Below are 20,651 nucleotides of genomic sequence, written 5' to 3'. Positions count from 1 at the left end.
AAGTTAACTGACATATTTTATACTGGTGTACAATTGGTGTGAGATGAGAATCAGGCATGAAGAATCAAAACCCTTCCAGACATGTCTGGCAATCAGTCCTCCAATGCTATTTTCTTGCCATAGCCACACCCCATTCTGACTCTAGTCCCATTTGACCAAATGACTAGGAAAATCTAACCACCATGAATGGCACTTGACTGATGGAACAGGAGTCACTTGCTGACCCATGGCCAAACACAAAAAAACATTGATTGACCTAGAGAACTGACTTGCTCAGAGGTCCAGCCAATCTGAAACCAATTTGTTCATAAAAATAGAGCATACAAAAATTAATTGTTCTTTAATGAATAAACAGGTTTTTGATTGGCTGATTTCTTTCAGAAGAGGGGTGGGAGCGTGGTCAAAACCCAGAGGTCAATCCAAATTCCGGGGCTCATCCCCATCTCTGGAACGCTGCGGGGAGGCGTAGGATACAAATCCAGCAGCACAAGGGGTTGGCCTGTCTTCCTTTCCCAGAGACTCTTTCAGTCTTAGTTCACTTGCCCCCCCCACCCCCCCAGCCCCGTTTCCCCACTATCCCTATGTAGAGAAGACCCATACGCCGTCCACCCACAGACCTAGTTAGTGAACTGAGGTGCTAGGCTGGCATTTGGGGATGCCCCTGAACATATCTCTCTCCCATCCTCTGCTTCAGAGGTGGGGGTCTATATGTATAGATATTATTTCCCTTGTTCCACACGGTTATTTGATCTCTTTTGTTCAGTAAATAATTTCAAATTCCCTGAGCCTCAAAAATGACAGTTAGGTAGCTGGACATTATTGTTATTAGTTTTACACCTTTTTGTTTTGTTTTTATGATTAGTATTTTGATTTATTTAAATATATATATATATATATATTTCTGCCCCTCCTCCTGCTCCGATCAGTCCCCATAGCTCCGATTCCTCCCCCCCCCACCCCTGCTCAGTTTTTGCCTTTGATTTTCTGCTTGGCCGATACGTAGGGCAGCACGGTCTGAGTGCTTTTGTCCGACACGGTCTGTGTGCTGCTGTTCTTCATCAGTTTCCGTTGCTGAGTGGCACTCAGGTGAGAAGAGTGCCGCTGCAGCAGTGGCAGCGGATTGGCAGAGGGCCCAGCCGGCAGCTTGTGCCCCGCCTCACTGGGCTCCTCCAGAAGGTCCTTGGGCGGTGGCGGCCCGCCAGTGCCTTCCTGGCTGTTCCCGTCGTCATCGTCGCAGCACAAGGCATGGTAGAGCACCTTGTCACTGAAGCGGACCCGCTCCCTCATGCCCGGTGTCCTCTGGTGCTGGGCTTTGAGGTTGGGGCCGGAGCTGAAGGCCTCCTCACTGGAAGAGTCGGGCGTCTCCACCCGGGGTCCGTTAGGGGTCAGCACCCCACCGTTCATCAGCCGGTAGTCTGGCTGGCGGCCTGGCTGCTGCTCCGAGCCGTCCCCAGAGTCAGATGGGGTGGAGACCTCCAGGAAGGAGCAGAACTCCCAGCTGTCAGAGAGGATGTCCGAGGTCATGAAATCCAGCTGGCCGAGGTCGAATGTGCCACCCCCTTTCTCGCTGCTGGATGTGCTGCTCACTGTGGCCGTGGTCCAGTCGTCTGGCTCTAGCTCAAACTCAAAATCCGACGTCAGCTTATCAATCTGGCTCACTACCTGCATGAAGACAGAGCGAGAGAGCAATCAGGGGGCTGGCAGGACCACTCCACAGCAGGCAAGCGGGCCAGCCTTAATGTAACGCAGTCCCACTGGGCAGGCCAGCCGTCCCAGGGCTTGAACCTGGTGTGACGTTGCACTCCATATGTTTTATGGAAATATAAGTGTAAATACAATGTAACTGGAATATGCTTTATGCAAAAGGTCTTTTTGTAAGGTATCATTACAAAGCTTATAATCTACTGAGTGTGATCATCTTATTTGTATGTATGTATCATTCTTGTATCTGAAGCTAGAAATATGAAGTATTACTCTAAAGTCCTATTGTAACTATGCAAAGTGTGGGCCATTAATGGTAGTTTAGAATCTTGATGGATCCCTTTAACCAGGACAATTGGTTGTAAATGGCTCTGTTTACTTGTAAGCCTTCCTGTGTTCATTTGAGTCAGGCTAGAAAGAATGGAGGCTTGGGGATCTCACAGCCCATGTGACCATGTCACATGGTACTGGAATCCATCTTAAACCTGGTGCTTTTCCATTTAGAAGGAAGGATGGGAACCCAGAGAGAGACAAAGGATTCCTGCCTTGTGCCAAAGATATAAAAGGGGCTGGAACAGAACAAAGGGGGCTGCAGTCATGATAAATCCCCTAGTTACCACCTGAGCTGGAACTAACAAGAACTGTACCAGGAGAAAGGATTGGGCCCAGACTAAGAAGGAGTCTAGTGTGTGAAAGAAGCTTATTGGAACATCTCTGAGAATGAGATTTACCTGTATTCAGTTTCTTAATGTATTAGGCTTAGACTTGCGTGTTTTGTTTTATTTTTCTTTGTAACTTACTTTGTTCTGTCTGTTATTACTTGAAAACACTTAAATCCTACTTTTTATATTTAATAAAATCACTTTTGTTTATTAATTAACCCAGAGTAAGTGATTAACACCTGGGGGAGCAAACAGCTGTGCATTTCTCTCTATCAGTGTTACAATTTATGAATTTACCCTGTATAAGCTTTATAGAGTAAAATGAATTTATTTGAGGTTTGGATCCGATTGGGAGCTGGGTGTCTGGGTGTTGGAGACAGGAGTACTTGCTGAGTGGTTTTTGGTTAAATTCTGCAGCTTTGGGGGTGTTGACCAGACCTGGCTGTGTTGCAGCGGAGTAGCGTGTCTGGCTCAACAGGACAGAATTCTGGAGTCTCAAGCTGGCAGGAAAAACGGGCTCAGAGGTAATCTTAGCATGTCAGGTGACAGTCCCAAGGGGGTCTCTGTAACTGAACCCATCACACCTGGGACCATTGGATCTGAAAGCGAGACACTCCACTTCCTGAGCTAAAAGACTCTGTGCTCTCAAAGCCAGCGGCAGACTCAAACTGCTCTTTCTCCTGGTCCCTAGAGGGGGACAGAGCAGCACGGTGCAGATGTGTGATGCACTAGCATTTCCTCCCCATCGCAGAGCTAGGTTTGTGCTGGATTAGAGGCCAAAAGTGAAATGAGTTTTGGTGGGACTCAGTATAGTTTTTAGCAAAGGTGGGCAAAATGGATGAGAAACTAACCTGAACACACCCTCAACTGCCAGACTCCAATAGAAATGTCACTGAAACTCGTGAAAGCTTCCAGCTAGTATTTTTAGCTGTCAGGCTGGGCCTGAAAGTATTGACATGCTAGGAGCAAGGCTATTTCCACTGGCCCAGGAGGCCTGTGTCATTGACGAAGCTCCAACTAATCAGCTGGATCCTGCTTCTGCTACGCTCCCCAGATGTGTTTGTGGCTCCCCCAGCATCTGCCTTCTGGGAAGGTTGCTCACATCCAGTTGAGCATGCAGGAGGAACTTTGCTTAGGCAAAGGCTCTGGGACTGGAAGGACACATGAAAGGGCAACTTCTGATGGGCTGCTCCCACCTCTGAGTGGTGATGGGAGTCAGGAGAGAGAGACAGTGGCAGATGCCCCTAAGTCCCTGATTAGCAGAACCTGGAGGAGAGCTGCAGAGCAGGAGGGTGGCTCATTGGAAGACCTTTTTGTTGTAGAGCTTCATGTATGCCGGGGGTCCAGAGCTCCCAGTAGTGTCCCAGTAGCAAATTCCCACTGCCTAGGCTGGGGTGGGGTTTATACTAGTGCTGCCTCCAGTACAAGTAATAAGACACTCTGGGGTGCTGCAGCAGGGTGCGGGAATCCTGCTTGGTGTTTCCTTTGGCGCGCCAATAATACCTGCTGACAACCACACGTCTCATTCTAAGCATGCCTCTTCACCACAAGGCGCTACCCAGTGTGGTACGGGCGGGGATAGGAGATTGCATGGGTCAAACTACTCCCTGTTCTGCTTCCCACTGGCACAAGGCCCCTGGCTGTCTCCCATGACTGTATCAGATCTGGCTGTTTTCCTTGCTCCGAGATACACTCAATTCCCCTGTTTCTCCTCCTCTGTCTCATGCTCTCCTACAATGGTTTTCTCTTCCGCCTGCATTCCTCTATCGGCTGCTCTCTGCCCCCTTGCTCCCAGTGTCTCTTCCTCTTTCCGCCTGCTCTCTCCTTCTGGCTCTGCCAGCCCACACCTCTTTCACTCTCCCTCTCTGCCCCCTGTGGAGGAAGAACAAAGCCCGAGGCGTTCAGACAGCTCACGCTGCAGATTGGGCCGAGACAAGGCTGGGTCAGAAATGGGCAGATCAGAGAGGAGCTGGCATGGGGAGGCCAATGAACACCAGGAACCAGCTCACCTGTGCACGCACAAACAGAGTCACTGGAGAGGGTGCGCTAGCAAAGTTGGTGCCTGGAAGCCACTGTATTTAAACACTCTGCGCCCAATTCGCCTCTAATTTACACGAGTGTGTAACTCTCCAGACGCCTGATTTACACCAGCAGCAGAGCCCAGCCTTCTCCTTCTCTCTGTCCTTGAGGAGGATTCCCAGGCCTGGCTGATGCCTGCCTGGCATGCACCACCCTGGCTGCACTCCGGTTAGATTTCTGTATGGGTGTAACCTACAGTCACCCACTCTCCCTGCAGCTCACTGCCTGGCTCGCCCTGCTGCTCACCATACCACAGCTCAGGTCTCCCAGGAACCAGCACTTTGTACTGTGAAACTCATCCCCAGCCTGACGGCCATGGGGAGAGCAGGATGCACTGCCATGGAGTTTTGCTCGGCATCTTGGCCTGGGGGAACCCAGAGCAACTTCCCGCCAGCTGCATTGAAGTTCCTCCTCCCCAAATGGCAGCATCCACTCTAGGGGGGCTCTGCATGTACCCAAACACTTTGCAGATTTATACCCCTGGGGCCAGATCCTCAGCTGCTGTATATCACCATAGTTCCATTGACTTCAATGGGCCAGACCAAGAGCTACTCCGATTCACCCCAGCTGAGGCTCTAATCGCCTACTATGATGAGATTACTGGTTCTGTGGATGAAGGGAAAGCAGTGGATGTATTGTTTCTTGACTTTAGCAAAGCTTTTGACACGGTCTCCCACAGTATTCTTGCCAGCAAGTTAAAGGAGTATGGGCTGGATGAATTCACTATAAGATGGGTAGAAAGTTGGCTAGACGGGCTAGTTGGGCTCAACGGGTAGTGATCAATGGCTCCATGTCTAGTTGGCAGCCGGTGTCAAGTGGAGTGCCCCAAGGGTCGGTCCTGGGGCCTGTTTTGTTCAATATCTTCATAAATGATCTGGAGGATGGTGTGGACTGCACCCTCAGCAAGTTTGCGGATGATACTAAACTGGGAGGAGTGGTTGATATGCTGGAGGGCAGGGATAGGATACAGAGGGACCTAGACAAATTGGAGGATTGGGCCAAAAGAAATCTGATGAGGTTCAATAAGGATAAGTGCAGGGTCCTGCACTTAGGACGGAAGAACCCAATGCACAGCTACAGACTAGGGACCGAATGGCTAGGCAGCAGTTCTGCGGAAAAGGACCTAGGGGTGACAGTGGACGAGAAGCTGGATATGAGTCAGCAGTGTGCCCTTGTTGCCAAGAAGACCAATGGCATTTTGGGATGTATAAGTAGGGGCATAGCGAGCAGATCAAGGGACGTGATCGTTCCCCTCTATTCGACATTGGTGAGGCCTCATCTGGAGTACTGTGTCCAGTTTTGGGCCCCACACTACAAGAAGGATATGGATAAATTGGAGAGAGTCCAGCGAAGGGCAACAAAAATGATTAGGGGTCTGGAACACATGACTTATGAGGAGAGGCTGAGGGAACTGGGATTGTTTAGTCTGCAGAAGAGAAGAATGAGGGGGGATTTGATAGCTGCTTTCAACTACCTGAGAGGTGGTTCCAGAGAGGATGGTTCTAGACTATTCTCAGTGGTAGAAGAGGACAGGACAAGGAGTAATGGTCTCAAGTTGCAGTGGGGGAGGTTTAGGTTGGATATTAGGAAAAACTTCTTCACTAAGAGGGTGGTGAAACACTGGAATGCATTACCTAGGGAGGTGGTAGAATCTCCTTCCTTAGAAGTTTTTAAGGTCAGGCTTGACAAAGCCCTGGCTGGGATCATTTAATTGGGGATTGGTCATGCTTTGAGCAGGGGGTTGGACTAGACAACCTCCTGAGGTCCCTTCCAACCCTGATATTCTATGATTCTATGATTCTACCCAATACATTAACCTGTAGGGGGCCCGTTTTACTCCAGCCTCCCCAGACTGCAGACTGCTCTGGGGTGTAATGCAAAAGCCATGATGACACCATCTTGATCCTTTCTATGCCAGGGATTTTGTCCTGGAGAGGCTAACCCAGCAGAAGTCCCATCTGATAGCAGCACGACCCATCTGTGCTAAAGCTTGTTACTGGTGCCACACTCCCTGTCCAGCCAGAGCCACACACTGCACTAATGGAGGACACGAGAGATGGCTGGAGATGAATGAGGACTTAGCACTTTATTGCCCAAGTGGAGTTTGGCCAGGACATCAGAGAAGCAGTCAGGGCTTCTGCCTCCTCGGAAACCCAGTACCCGCAGCAGCACAATGCCCCCTAGGCCCAGGAAGCAGCACCCAACCCCAAGCCAACTAGAGGTGTCAGGTTCAGGTCAGGGCGGGTATGAAAACCCCTTGGCACTCTGAGCCTCGGGTCAGGTTCTCCCTGGCTGTGGTCTAGAAGGGTTTGGGTCAGGCTTCACAATTAGGCCCGAGCAGGAGCAGACTTTAAGCATCTCCCTAAGGTATAGCCCCTCTGACGCCAGCCTCCCCTCCTCCTGGGGAGTGTGCTGGGAAAGGAGGGGGCCAAGCAGCTCTTCCAAAGGGGCTTCCCAGCGGCCCCAGCTGCTGCACTGTCTTGCAGGAAAGGATCTGCCTGCCAGGTGCACCAGAGACCCATGGAGCAGAGCGGTTTTAGAGGAGGAGAGCGAGCCCCATGGCAGAGGGACTAAACAGCCTTGCAAATACAGCAGCATCGCACCAGCGCCTCCTACCCTGGGGGTGCAAATCTTCACCCAACCATCTTCTTTGCAACCAGGGTCTCTGCAGGGTATGCATGGCAGGCACTAGCTCTGTACACCCCCTGGGTCCTCCCTCTCTGTGCTCTGGCTTTGCAGCTCCATTGCATGTAATTTGCACCTGCCACCAGTGTGCTAATAAGCACCCGGGGCATTGCAGGGGCCTGAGACTTGCACCTGACTCAGTTTTGTTACCAGACCCTAACGTTATCACAGCTTTGGATGGGACGGCTGCACAGACCCAGCTCAGGCTCCTCCTTTACTGCCTGCTGGATCCAGAGCCTGTTCCAAGTCGTGGCAGGAATCCACTCCCAGTCCTTCCCTTGGCCCATGTTCCAAAAACATGCACAGCCGCAGGGACTTCTAGCTCTGCCTGATACTTGTGCATGCAGCTCCTAGGTCCTGCACATTGGATTCCTGTGTCGCCCAGGACCAGTCACTGGCTTCTCTTTCTTTAGCTGGCAAGGGCCCTGTTAGTGCACAGTCGGCTGGCAGGGCAGCCCTGGGGCTTGGGGAAGGAGAATTGATTCATTGGCATGTCATCGGGATGCTGTGCCTTTCTCACAGTGCTTTGCAGACATTAACTGATCACATCCCAGCGACAGACAATGGTCACCAGCCCCATTTTATGGACAGGGAAACTGAGGCACAGAGTGGGGCAGTGATGTGTCCAGCAGAGCCAGGGGTACAACCTAATTCTTCCCATTCCTAGTGCTGTGCTTTTCCCCCAGCTCACCCTTCTACAGTAAGGATAAGCAGAGCAGCGTCTCACAGGACTTTTCCTAGTCTCTATGCAAAGCAAAATCCGCATGGACTAAAATGGGATTCGTGCCTGTATGAGGACCAGTGTCGGCTGAGAAAGGTGACAGGTCTCAGGGGCTGGTAGAGGGCACTTAGTGGGCACAGCAGGGAAGCTGGGGGATCAGGGGTCATGCACAGCTGAAAACCAGGAAGGCAGAATCCTTTGAGCTGCATAGGCCCATGGGGAGACCTGCTGGGGAATGCAGGGCAGAGAGCAAGTCTGTCAGGGGATCCACCTGTGCAGCAAGGGTGGCAGAAGGAAACAGCAGTCAGGAGACCGTTTGCTGCGGCTGGGCTGGACAGTCGGCCTGACCAACCCTGGGTGGGCGGGACAAAGCCAGCCTGTGCAGGGCCTAAGAGGAATGGGTGCCACAGGCAGTATGGATTGGCTATGCAGGGAAGCAGAACTGATGCAGTGCTGGTGAAACGGTGCAACCGGGACAGGTCAGCCAAAGCTGGGGGAAGGAAGTATGGTCTGGAGCGAGGAGATCAGTCAGGAGACCTCAAGGCTACTCCCAGCTGTGCCACTGAGCTTCTGCATGACCATGGACAAGTCACTTCCCCACTTTGTGCCTCAGTTTCCCCTCCCATGCTTTGTATGCCTTAGCCTGGCAGCTCTTTGGGGCAGGGTCTGTCTCTCACTATGCACTTGTACAGCACCTAGCACAATGGGTCCTATTATTGTGCAATACAGAGCTGCAGTGCAGTACAGAGTGGGGCCAGTGGGGCTGGCTCCTGGGCAAGGAGGTGTCTCAGGCTCTGTAGCTATGGGAGACTCTTGTCCAAAATCTGCCATCCCCTTTCCCTCCTGAGGGAGGGAGCAGATGCACCATGACCTTGCTTTTATTTGGATCCTGGGCCTGCTGTCTCCTATGGGATAGTTGAGCCAGCTCAGCCCACTTCCTTGGTGCCAGTTCATCCCAGGCGTGGCGTGGGTAGGAGGGGAGGAGCGACCCAGTGGAGAAAGCAGAGGGAGGGAACAGGGAAGGTCAAGGCACGACTGGCAGGCGCTCCATCTGGCAGAGAGGAGTGGGGTAGAAGAAAGAATGGATCAATTCGTCCCATGAGCTTCCCCAGGCCCCACTGCCTGCCTCACAGCCTCCCCCCACCCCACACACTGCCTGTGGGGGAACACGCTCTGGGATGCAGCTGCCTCCATTGTTTTCATCAAGGGAGCTCTAATGAGGCCTGACTGTGGGCGGCTTTTGTCCCCCGGCTCAGTGAGAAGATGGCTCTTTGTTCAAACACAAGGAGAGCTCTTGGGAAGCATACAGGGCTGCGGAGGAGCCATCCACGTGCTCAGAATGGCTCGGGGGCGGTTGTGCAAAGTCAGCTGGCACGTCCCCCATCCTGACCATTCAGAAACAAAATCCGGGAGTGCCCCCCCCCGAGAAACCTGAGAAGCTGCAGCTGACGCTGAGGCAGGGAAGGGAGCCAGGAGATGTCAGGAAATGGAAAGCTCTGGCTTCAGCTGCTTCCCTCGGCTCATGGGCTCGGAGTGTGTTTGTTTGTAGCAGCTTGTTGAGAAGATCTCATGGTCTTGTTTGTTTCAGGCATGTGTCTGCAGAGGTAGGATGATCCGGTGACCTGGAGTGGGCCTTCAGCCTGGGGTCTATTACTGCCTCTGCCCTGCTGGTGCCCTGGGGCAAATCATGTCCCCTCCAACTCTTTGTCTCTCTTGGCTATTCTGGTTATAACCCATCAGACAAGGCACTGTCTCTGTGGCCTTGTGGCCAGAAAGCAGAGATCTTGGTGCGGTTATACAGGTATAGTCAGACAGTACTACCCTGTCGTGGGGTCTGGTATACGTTGCTTTCTCAGTTTAGCTAAAACCCCTTCCCAAGTGACACTCCCAAAAGGCCCTCTTGTCCCAGAGGAGAGAGTATCTAGAGTATCTTGGTGTAATGAGATCGCTTTTGATTCGCACCTGAGGTTGTACAGGAAAACCTTTCCCATGTGGCCAAGGCCATACTGTGTGTGTGCAGAGCCGAGCACAGTGGGTCTTGGATTGCCTGCCGGTCCTATAAATACTAGCAAGGAGGAAGAGGTGAGAGCAGTAAAGCTTATGCTCTAATAAACTGGTTAGTCTCTAAGGTGCCACAAGTACTCCTTTTCTTTTAGTGAAATTTAAGTCCTCTTGCACTTTTCTAAAGGTAAAGCAATGGGATTAGAGTGAGGACAGAATTCCCAGCTCTGCCACAGTTCCCCTGTGTGACCTTGGCCAAGCCCCTGTGTCTTGCTGTATCACAGTTCCCCAGTTGTGAGATGGGATAAAGATACTCCCCGTCTCCCACCTCTTGTCTGTTTAGCCTGGAAGGTCTTTGGGCAGGGACTGTCTCTCTGTATAAGCATGTACAGCACCGAGTGCAATGGGGCCTTGATCATAACTGGCCACTAGCTGCTACCATAATTTCATCCTGCCAATGATAATGGGACAGCTGTGAGGGGTCATAAAGGGAATGAAGGCCTCAGGAGAGGTCCTGAAAGACGGGAGAAGGGCTAACATAGTTCCCGTCTTTAAAAAGAGGGGAAAGGAGGAGCTGGGGAACTATAGACCAGTCAGCCTGACCTCAGTACCTGGGAAGCTACTAGAGCAATGTATAAAACATCCCATTTGCGAATACCTGGAGGATGGAGGGGTGATCACTACCAGCCAGCATGGATTTACCAACAACAAATCATGCCAAACCAGCTTGATTTCCTTCTTTGGCAGGGTAACTGGTTTGGTGGATGCGGGAATGCCGTGGACTTAATATACCTGGACTTCAGCTTGGCTTTTGTCACAGTTCCACATGCTATTCTGATAAGTAAGCTGGAGAATGCAGGCTCGACAGAACTACCATTAAGTGGATACATAGTTGGTTAAACAATATCAAATAAAGAGTAACTGTTAATGGAATGATGTCAGATTGGAGGGAGGTCTCAAGTGACCCGGATGTAGGCATAGAGAGCATACTGATCAAATTTGCAGATGACACAAAGCTGGTGCTAATGCAGAGGTATACACATGTGGTGCTCTCTGCACACATGACCCGAGAGCACCACAAGCCCTCTGAGCGTGAAGCTTTTATGGTGTACTTAATAGGGACAACCGTATTCAAAGAGCAGCGAGAACGCACAGTGCAGTAGCTGCGTTTTAGGCATTAATAAAACAAGCCTTTTAAAAACTAAAACTAAAAGATCATAATGTCCTAGTTCACATTATGGCCAGAACAAAGCTGGTGGAATTATATTTTAAAATCACTGTAGGCTGAGGAATAAAGAGAAAACCCTGAAACTGATCAATCAATCTTTCTTTCCCAGTGTAACACATTAGCAGAGTGTGCATCATGTCCCGCTCTAATGGCTGCTCTATTAGACAGTATTGGTCTAATACTGCTGCCAGCGAAGGAAGTGGTGAGATAGATATGGCAATTCCTGCACTATGCTTGGGAGCTCTTACGGAATTAAGTTTAAGTAGCTTTAGAGTCTGTTGTATTATAAATGCAAAATGTATGTCTTATTGGAGGACTGCATGTAACTTCTCAAAGGGGGAGATGTGAGCAATGGAAACCCTGGGAAGGGTTAGGGATGTCCAACAATCATTTGAATCAGTATGCCAGACAAGAAGGAACTTTTGGGACAGACAAAGTTAAGTGGGTTTCCTAGGACATGCTTGGGAGGAGGGAAAGGCAGATTCCCACCTCTGGACCCAAACTTTTGAAGCTATTCTCTGAGAAGAAACCTGCAGTCTGCTGATTACCTGTTTCTGGATCCTAAAGCACAAAGGCCTGAGCTGTCCAAAGGAGGGACTCACAGAGTCAGGGGGGTGCTTGTTCTGAGCTAGCAGCTACTGTGCACTTGTAACCATAGAACCACTCCTTGATCAGGTTGGAAGGACAGTTCACTGCCCCGAGCCCTTGTTGGAGTTGATGGGTGATCTTTGGCCAGCTTAGCAGCAGGCATGGTAGGTTCCTGTATTGTTTTTAACGTGCTTTCTCTGTAACACATTCACCTTCAGAATAAATGGGCTTGCTTAGAAAGGGCAGGGTGGTAACTTGCCACTGTGGGTGATTACGCTGTTCAGAGTCTCTGAGGAGAAAGCAACGGGCAGACATAGGCTGTTGAGGCTGACTGGCTTGCTGGAATATCGTAGTATAGGCAGAAGCTGTGTAGCCTGGAAGAGCCCTGCTCAGGAAGGAGAGAGACACAGTCTCCACCCACGAGAGGTGACGGCTGCAGGGCCCTTGCTGAACCACAAGCAGGGAAATCCATGTGCTGTTGCCCTGAACTGTGACTAGCAAGTCCTGTAGCTCAAGCACTAGAAGGCGGTGCTGCGATGCAAAGGGCAAGCCCTGCTGACAAAGAACCTACCCATATGCTGTGAATATCCTGCCATGGCTACTGCTTAGGGAATTCATTAGCAAGCAGAAAGGGTTTATGCCTGAGCTATGACCGAGACCCAGAGCCCTGCTGGCATTCTAGCACGTGGCTTCTAGATCACTCCTGCTGCTTCAAGATGCCTCTTGCAGCGGGCCCAATCCTGCACTTATGGTGCACACTCCTGAATGCCCATCACTGTCAGGAGCAACTTTAGGCAGGATCATGACATGCTGTGATGCCAAGGCCCAATGGGGCAGAATGCAGGAAACCGAGGGGAGGGAGTCTTGGCTCCCAATTCCTTCCATCTATGGCCTATGGAGACTTGGACCCCACTTGCTCACTTTCCTCCTGCCCTTTCCCAATCTTCCCTCAGCCCAGCTCTCTTCTCCACTCCACCGGCCCATGGAGGGAGGGAGCAAAGGGGCTTCTCTTTGGGCTAGTGGCTCCCACACACTAGGCAGGGGAAGACCCAGGGGCTTTCCTGGCGCTGGCTACAGCAGAGCAGGGTCTGTAGCATGCTCCTGGCTCCAGCTAGTCTAAGGTAGAGCATTCTGCCTTTGCTCACGGCTGCTGAAGCCGAGTGGGCATGGTCCACAATGATAAGGCCCCATGGAGCATGGGAATGTGTCTGGGAGCCAGCTACCTTCCCAGGGAACCTCGTGGAGTGCCCTAGCAAGCTGGATACTATGCAGCTGGGGAAAAGGCACTTACTTATCCCTTAAACACAGAGGGTGGGGGGCCCCAAATCCCACCTGAACGTAGGGAGAAGCACTGGATTCACCTCTGGAGATGTGGGATAAAATATGGGACAGATCACCAGTGCCATGAGTTTGGTCAGTCTCACATTAGACCCTGGGGAGTCTAAAAAACAAACCTACAGTCTGGTCTGATTGACAGTCTGGGCTCGAGAGATGCTCGGAGGTGGAACAGCAGAAGGCAAGGCTACAAGTCAGGATGGAGGGGCACTGGCAGAACCGTGAGGGGTCCCGGATCTAGGAGAGTAGCAGGAGGTTGCAGAATGACAGAGGGACATTGGTAGAGACCCAAGGGGTCCTGGGCCTGGGAGAGCAGCAGGAGGTTGCAGGGAGGACAGAGGGGCCTTGGCAGAGCTGGGAGGGATCCCTGGCCTAGAAGAGCAGCAGGAGGTTGCAGGGAGGATGGAGGGGCATTGACAGAGCCATGAGGGTTCCCAGGTCTGGGAGAGCAGCAGGAGGTTGCAGGGAGGACAGAGGGGCCTTGGCAGAGCCATGAGGGGTCCCAGATCTGGGAGAGCAGCAGGAGGTTGCAGGGAGGATGGAGGGGCATTGGCAGAGCCGCAAAGGATCCAGGGCCTCGGAGAACAGCAGGAGGTTGCAGGGAGGACGGAGAGGCATTGGCGTGGACTTGCACCCTCAGCAAGTTTGCAGATGACACTCAACTGGGAGGAGAGGTAGATACGCTGGAGGGTAGGGATAGGATACAGAGGGACCTAGACAAATTAGAGGATTGGGCCAAAAGAAATCTCATGAGGATCAACAAGGACAAGTGCAGAGTCCTGCACTGAGGACGGAAGAATCCCATGCACTCTTACAGACTAGGGAGTCGCTAGGCAGCACTTCTGCAGAAAAGGACCTAGGGGTTACAGTGGACGAGAAGCTGGATATGAGTCAACAGTGTGCCCTTGTTGTCAAAAAGGCTAACAGCATTTTGGGCTGTATAAGTAGGAGCACTGCCAGCAGATCGAGGGACGTGATCATTCCCCTCTATTCGACATTGGTGAGGCCTCATCTGGAGTACTGTGTCCAGTTTTGGGCCCCACGCTACAAGACAAATGTGGAAAAATTGGAAAGAGTCCAGTGGAGGACAACAAAAATGATTAGGGGGCTGGAGCACATGACTTATGAGGAGAGGCTGAGGGAACTGGGATTATTTAGTTTGCAGAAGAGAAGAACGAGGGGGGATTTGGTAGCTGCGTTCAACTTCCTGAAAGGGGGTTCCAAAGAGGATGGATCTAGGCTGTTGTCAGTGGTAGCAGATGACAGAACAAGGAGTAGTGGTCTCAAGTTGCAGTGGGGGTGGTTTAGGTTCGATATTAGTGTAAGCAGTGTCAGGATGAGCTCCACCCTGACATCTGGTGGTGAGGTGTGGCAAGTTGTGGAAAAGAACTTCAGGGGCTGATCTCATTTGCATAGGCACACCCACCCCGCCTAGAATGAGGCCATAGCTGCCCAAATGGTCACTTTGGCTGCTGTGGGATCCCCAGTGTCTCTGTTATTGGGGCAGGAAGAATAAATTGTTATTACCCTGATTATGGGAACTGTGCTTGGAACTGTACTTGGCCTTTTGTTATGATGGAGGGACTCACCATCAACTAAGTAGCAGTTGCTAGGCAAGGGTCATGGGTTCCAAAACTCTGTGAATTGAGAGAGGGTGGGGACAAGTATTAATATTTGGTGGTGTGGGCCCCTTGGTGAGGGCCTTACATGCTAATTGTACTTCCTCCTCTCTCCACTGTGGAATATCAGAGCTAATTTTGATTTCATTAGGCGTCTAGTTACATGCTGCTGAGCTCACTTTGGGCTAATGGTGCACCAGCACTGAGGTTCCTCTACTACAAGCTGAATTCACCAAAGAGCTGAACTGACTAAGAGCTGAAATCACTGAGCGCTGTGTTAAGTAGTGGGGGAGCCTGAAGATATATTGTGGAGAAGTTTGGGGGCTCGTCCAGGATGCCTGGGTCAGTACCCCTTGCAAGCACCTGTTGAGTGATCCACTACATTAGGAAACAATTTACATTTTTTTTGTTTGTGCTTATATTTTGAGGAAATTACTGTTTGTATAATGGCTAATATGTCAGGTTTGTTGGGCCCTGGCTCAGCAGCTTCTCGCTCAGAGGCTGCAGCCTCGGCTGATGATTGGACAAAAGCTCTGGGGCAAACATTGGAAAAGGTTGTGCTGTCCCATGCTGCGTCAAACTCTTGTCGTAAGTTAAGATTATTTGCTGGGGAGGAGGAGTTTGAACCCTGGTTAGAGCATACCACTGAAATGCTGCAAGAGTGGGCCGTACCAGATGCAGAAAAGTGAAGATGCCTCATAGAGAGCCTTGGAGGCCCAGCATTAGATGTGATTCGCACCCTGAATCTCATTGACCCCGGGGTCAGTGTGAAGGACTGCCTAGAGGCCCTTGAACACAACTTTGGGAGCGTAGAGGGCCCTGAAGACAGCTACTGTAAGTTCCTTAATTCCCGACAGCAAAAGGGCGAGAAGGCTTCAGCCTACATACAGAGACTGGAGAGACTGCTTCAGAGAGCTGTCATGAGGGGAGCAGTGACTGCTGAGCAGATGGATCAGACCAGACTGGCTCAAATTGTAAGAGGAACTCAGTATCAGAACCTGATTCTACTTCATCTCCAGCTAAGAGAACGACAGGAACATCCCCCAAGTTACTCCCAGCTGATAAAAGAGGTCCGAGAGGAGGAAGAAAGGCAGGCTGCCAGTGAGTTTTGGGAAGCCCAAACATCAGATCCAGCCAGCACAACACCACTGCAAACGGTGATGGTGAGCACCAGAGAGGAACTTGCCCAACAAATGCAGGTCCTGACGGAACAGATAGCTGAGCTGCAAAGTACCGTTGACCAAGTTAAGACTTCCAGGAATAAGAAGCCTCAAACTGTGGTGATTGAGAAGCCCGCACTTAGAGCCACCATCCCACCCAGGCGAAGGGGGAAAGGTCATTTCTTCTGCTACCGATGTGGTCAGGATGGACACAGTGCTGCCAAGTGTCGTAATGAAGAAAACCCCTCCTTAGTGTATGGAAAGCTGAGGATCAGTTGGGAGAGATCTGGTAGCTGCCAGAGGGTCTGGGAACGGGGACCCCCCCAGGTCTGCAGGATTTGAAGATTCCCCCAGAAAAGACTGTCCAGCTGGGATCCCCACAGGACTGACAGGGCCTCGAGCAGAGGTCATGGTGAGGATTGAAGGGGTGGAGTGTAAAGCAGTGCTTGACACTGGATCTCAAGTGACTATTATATTTCAGTCATTCTACCATCAGATGCTTAGGCACCTGCCTATACAGCCACTGACTGGCCTTGGCCTGTGTGGCCTCAGCATGGATGAATACCCCTACTGAGGGTATGTCATAGTGCACCTGGAATTCCCAGAGGAGGTTGCTGGGGTAAGAGAAGACGTAGACACAGCTGCCTTAATATGACCTGACCCTAAAGGGACCTCTGATGTGTCTGTGCTGATAGGGACCAACTCCAGTCTCTTCAAGGTACTCGCGGATTACTGCAGAAGGCAGGCTGGGGACCAGTACCTGAACACCCTGATGATCCATACGCTTTGTGCTGAAGCCTATAGGAAAATTGAGAGCGCTAAAAGGGACACATCTGAGCTACCGCTTGGGGCACTGAAGTTTGCGGGCATGACCCCCTTAGTAGTGTTTGCAAGGACGGAGCAAGAAGTGCTTGTCATGAGTACCTGGCTGAAAGGCAGTAAACGGACATTAGCAATGATAGAGCAGCCAATGGGAGGAGAGCTCCCTGAAGGAGTGCTGGTCCCCAGTGGAGTCATAACCCTACCTGCTGAAGCCCAGGAAAGGTGACTATACTGATTGCTAATGAAACGAGTCGTGATGTTGTTGTGAAGCAAAGACAAAAGATAGCAGACCTCTTTGAGCCTGAATTGATTGTAAAACCTCAGTGTGAAACTCAAGTTCCGATAATAGACCCAGCAAAGTTTGACTTTGGAGATTCACCAGTGTCCGAGGACTGGAAAGATCGCCTGAGGAAGAAACTTTGTGAAAGATCCAAGGTGTTCTCACTGCATGAGTGGGATGTGGGATGTGCAAAAGGAGTAGAGCACAATATCAGACTACATGACTCTCGACCTTTCAGGGAGAGATCTAGGAAGATTGCTCTCTCTGAGATGGAAGATGTGTGACATCATCTTCAGGAGCTGGCTGCGAATGGCATCATTACAGAGTCCCGCAGCCCATACGCCTCACCCATTGTGGTAGTCCGTAAAAAGAATGGGAAAATCCGGATGTGTATTGACCACCGCACACTAAACAGCCATACTGTGGTCGACCAGTACACTATGCCTCGAGTGCAAGATGCCTTAGACTGTTTGCTGGGAAGCCAGTGGTCCTCTGTGTTGGATCTTCGAAGTGGATACTACCAGATCCCTCTGGGAGAAGAAGATAAGGAGAATCTGCCCATTAGGGTTTTATCAATTCGAACGCATGCCCCAAGGGATTTCTGGAGCACCTGCCACCTTTCAACGTCTCATGGAGAAAGTTGTGGGAGACATGAATTTACTGCAAGTGTTAGTTTATTTGGATGACCTGATTGTGTTTGGAAGAACCTTAGAGGAGCATGAAGAAAGACTTCTTAAAGTGCTTGATAGGTTGGAGGATTATGGTCTGAAGCTTTCAATTGACAAATGCCAGTTCTGCAGAACCTCAGTGAAGTATGTGGGTCACATCGTGTCCCAAGAGGGTGTTAGTACTGATCCTGATAAAATAGAAGCACTCACTACATGGCCACGTCCAAGTAACTACAGAGAACTCAATACCTTTCTTGGATTTAGTGGCTACTACCGCAGATTTGTGAAAAACTATGCTACGATTGTAAAGCCTCTGAATGATCTTACCAGGGGACATCAGTCCAGCAAGAACAAATCTAAGTCCAAGAATAAGGGGAGGTCCCCAAAGCCTCCTGTGCAGAGACACTATGGCCCCTTTGAACCATTTGGGCCACGGTGGGATGAGAGATGTGAAAGGGCTTTTCGAGAAATCGTTACTTGCTTAACTCATGCTCCAGTCCTAGTTTTTGCTGACCCAAACAAACCATTTATCCTGCATACTGATGCCAGTTTGGAGGGTCTGGGAGCAGTCTTGTACCAGGAAGTGGAATCATAGAATCATAGAATCATAGAATATCAGGGTTGGAAGGGACCTCAGGAGGTCATCTAGTCCAACCCCCTGCTCAAAGCAGGACCAATCCCCAATTAAATTATCCCAGCCAGGGCTTTGTCAAGCCTGACCTCAAAAACTTCTAAGGAAGGAGATTCTACCACCTCCCTAGGTAACGCATTCCAGTGTTTCACCACCCTCCTAGTGAAAAAGTTTTTCCTAATATCCAACCTAAACCTCCCCCACTGCAACTTGAGACCATTACTCCTTGTCCTGTCCTCTTCTACCACTGAGAATAGTCTAGAACCATTCTCTCTGGAACCACCTCTCAGGTAGTTGAAAGCAGCTATCAAATCCCCCCTCATTCTTCTCTTCTGCAGACTAAACAATCCCAGTTCCCTCAGCCTCTCCTCATAAGTCATGTGTTCCAGACCCCTAATCATTTTTGTTGCCCTTCGCTGGACTCTCTCCAATTTATCCACATCCTTCTTGTAGTGTGGGGCCCAAAACTGGACACAGTACTCCAGATGAGGCCTCACCAATGTCAAATAGAGGGGGAAGGCAAACGTAAACCTGTAGCCTTTGCCAGCCGAGGATTGTCTGATAGTGAAACTTGCTATCCCACCCACAAGCTGGAATTCTTGGCCTTGAAATGGGCCATCACTGAGAAATTTTGAGACTACTTGTATGGTGCTCAGTTCCAGGTGTGGACAGACAACAATTCATTGACTTATGTGTTAACAAGTGCTAAGCTGGGTGCTACAGGGCAGAGATGGATGGCCGCCTTGGCTAGCTATGAGTTCAGCATTTAGTACCGATCAGGGAGAAGCAATGTAGATGCAGATGCATTGTCCAGGCGTCTGCAGGCTCCAGAAGTTGCTGTGATACCCACAGATGGAGCGAGAGCTATTTGCAGTGTGAGTCACCAAGAGCCAGAGGCCCGTGAGAGCCTTCAGGGATATGTTGCAGAAGCTTTGGGCCTGCACCCTGAATGCATGCCTTCTGCTTCAGTGAACTATATTGCATTGGACCAATCTCCTTTGCCCATGCTCTATGTATGGGCTGACTGGCAAGAAGCCCAGCGGCAAGATATTGACATTTGTGATACACTACTTGCCAAAAGGGAGGGGCGAAGCCCAGCTGCGGTTGTCCCACCTAACCCGGAGGGTAAACTACTATTGAGAGAATGGACCAAACTAAAACTGATTCAGGGAGTGCTACACCGAATGACCACTGACCCTTTACAAAAACAATGAGCACAACTAGTACTGACAAAAAAGTACAGAACCCTGGCCATGAGGGCCCTGCATGATGACTTTGGGCATTCAGGGATGGAGAGGACCCTGGAACTTATTCGTAGTAGGTTCTATTGGCCCCGAATGGCTGAAGATGTTCGCAGGAAATGTGAGACTTGCGCTCGATGTGTTCAAAGGAAAACTCTGCCCATGAGGGCTGCATATCTCAAGAACATCACCAGCAACAAACCTTTGGAATTGGTATGCATTGATTTCTTGTCTGTAGAGGTAGACAAGAGGAATGTTGGGAACATTCTAGTAGTGACTGATCATTTTACACGGTATGCACAGGCATATCCCACAGGTGATCAGAGGGCCACAACCGTCGCTCGAGTATTGTGGGACAAATATTTCTCAGTCTATGGATTCCTGGCTCGGATACATTCTGATCAGGGGCGGGATTTTGAGAGTCACCTTCTGAAGGAGGTGCTGAAGAGAGCAGGAATTAAAAAGTCTAGGACAATGCCTTATCACCCCCAAGGTGATCCTCAGCCAGAGAGGTTCAACCGAACCTTATTAGATATGTTGGGAACTTTGTGACCAGAGCAGAAGGCAATCTGGAGCCAGTATGTCGCATTTCTGGTGCATGCCTACAATGCCACAGAGAATGATGCTACGGGAGTCACCCCATATCTCTTGATGTTTGGGCGAGAACCAAGATTACCCATAGACTTGTGCTTTGGTGTATCAGAGATGGAGATAGCTATGAAACTCATCAGCAATATGTATCCCGACTAAGAGAAAAGCTGCGGGATGCTTATCACTTAGCTACCGCTGTGGCTCGGAAGAACGCAGACCGCAACAAACATCGATATGATGCTAGAGTGCGTACACAGGAGCTCCAGCAGGGGGAAAGAGTCCTGCTGCGAAATTTGGGTATTGCTGGCAAACACAAGATAGCTGACAGATGGAAGGCAGTACCTTACCTGGTGATGGAAAAGCTGGGAGATCAGCCGGTCTACAAGATCAAACCTGAAGATGGTCCAGGGCAAATAAAAACAGTGCATAGAAACCTTTTGCTCCCTGTGGGGGAATTGGTAAGCACCCCTTATGAGATGGGCCATGACAGGGCAGCCGGGCAGAACAGAGGTGCTAGACCAAAGCTGCCGTCCAACACAGACAGCGGGCTCCGTGCAGCAAACTTACCCCTATTCTGCACATCTGAGAGTGAGTCTGAGGAGGAAGACACAACCCTGGTGTACCCTGGGATAGAGACAA

At 50.6% G+C, this 20,651-nt stretch overlaps 1 protein-coding gene across 3 annotated transcripts in view; it reads right to left on the bottom strand.

The window, feature by feature from the left end:
* Positions 1-578: 578 nt before the first annotated feature.
* The window catches only part of INSYN1 (inhibitory synaptic factor 1), a 101,368-nt gene continuing 81,295 nt past the window's right edge, over positions 579-20,651 (bottom strand). For all 3 annotated transcript variants that reach the window (XM_073363082.2, XM_073363083.2, XM_073363084.2), the window contains one exon: positions 579-1,662. In XM_073363082.2, coding sequence (XP_073219183.1) covers positions 964-1,662 — 699 coding nt within the window. In that variant the 3' untranslated portion in view covers positions 579-963. The remainder of the gene's footprint in view (positions 1,663-20,651) is intronic.

Source organism: Lepidochelys kempii, chromosome 10 (assembly GCF_965140285.1).
Source record: "Lepidochelys kempii isolate rLepKem1 chromosome 10, rLepKem1.hap1, whole genome shotgun sequence".
Taxonomy (NCBI): Eukaryota; Metazoa; Chordata; order Testudines; family Cheloniidae; genus Lepidochelys; species Lepidochelys kempii.
Note: the sequence above shows the minus strand (reverse complement) of the source record. Positions and strands in the feature narration are given on the sequence as shown.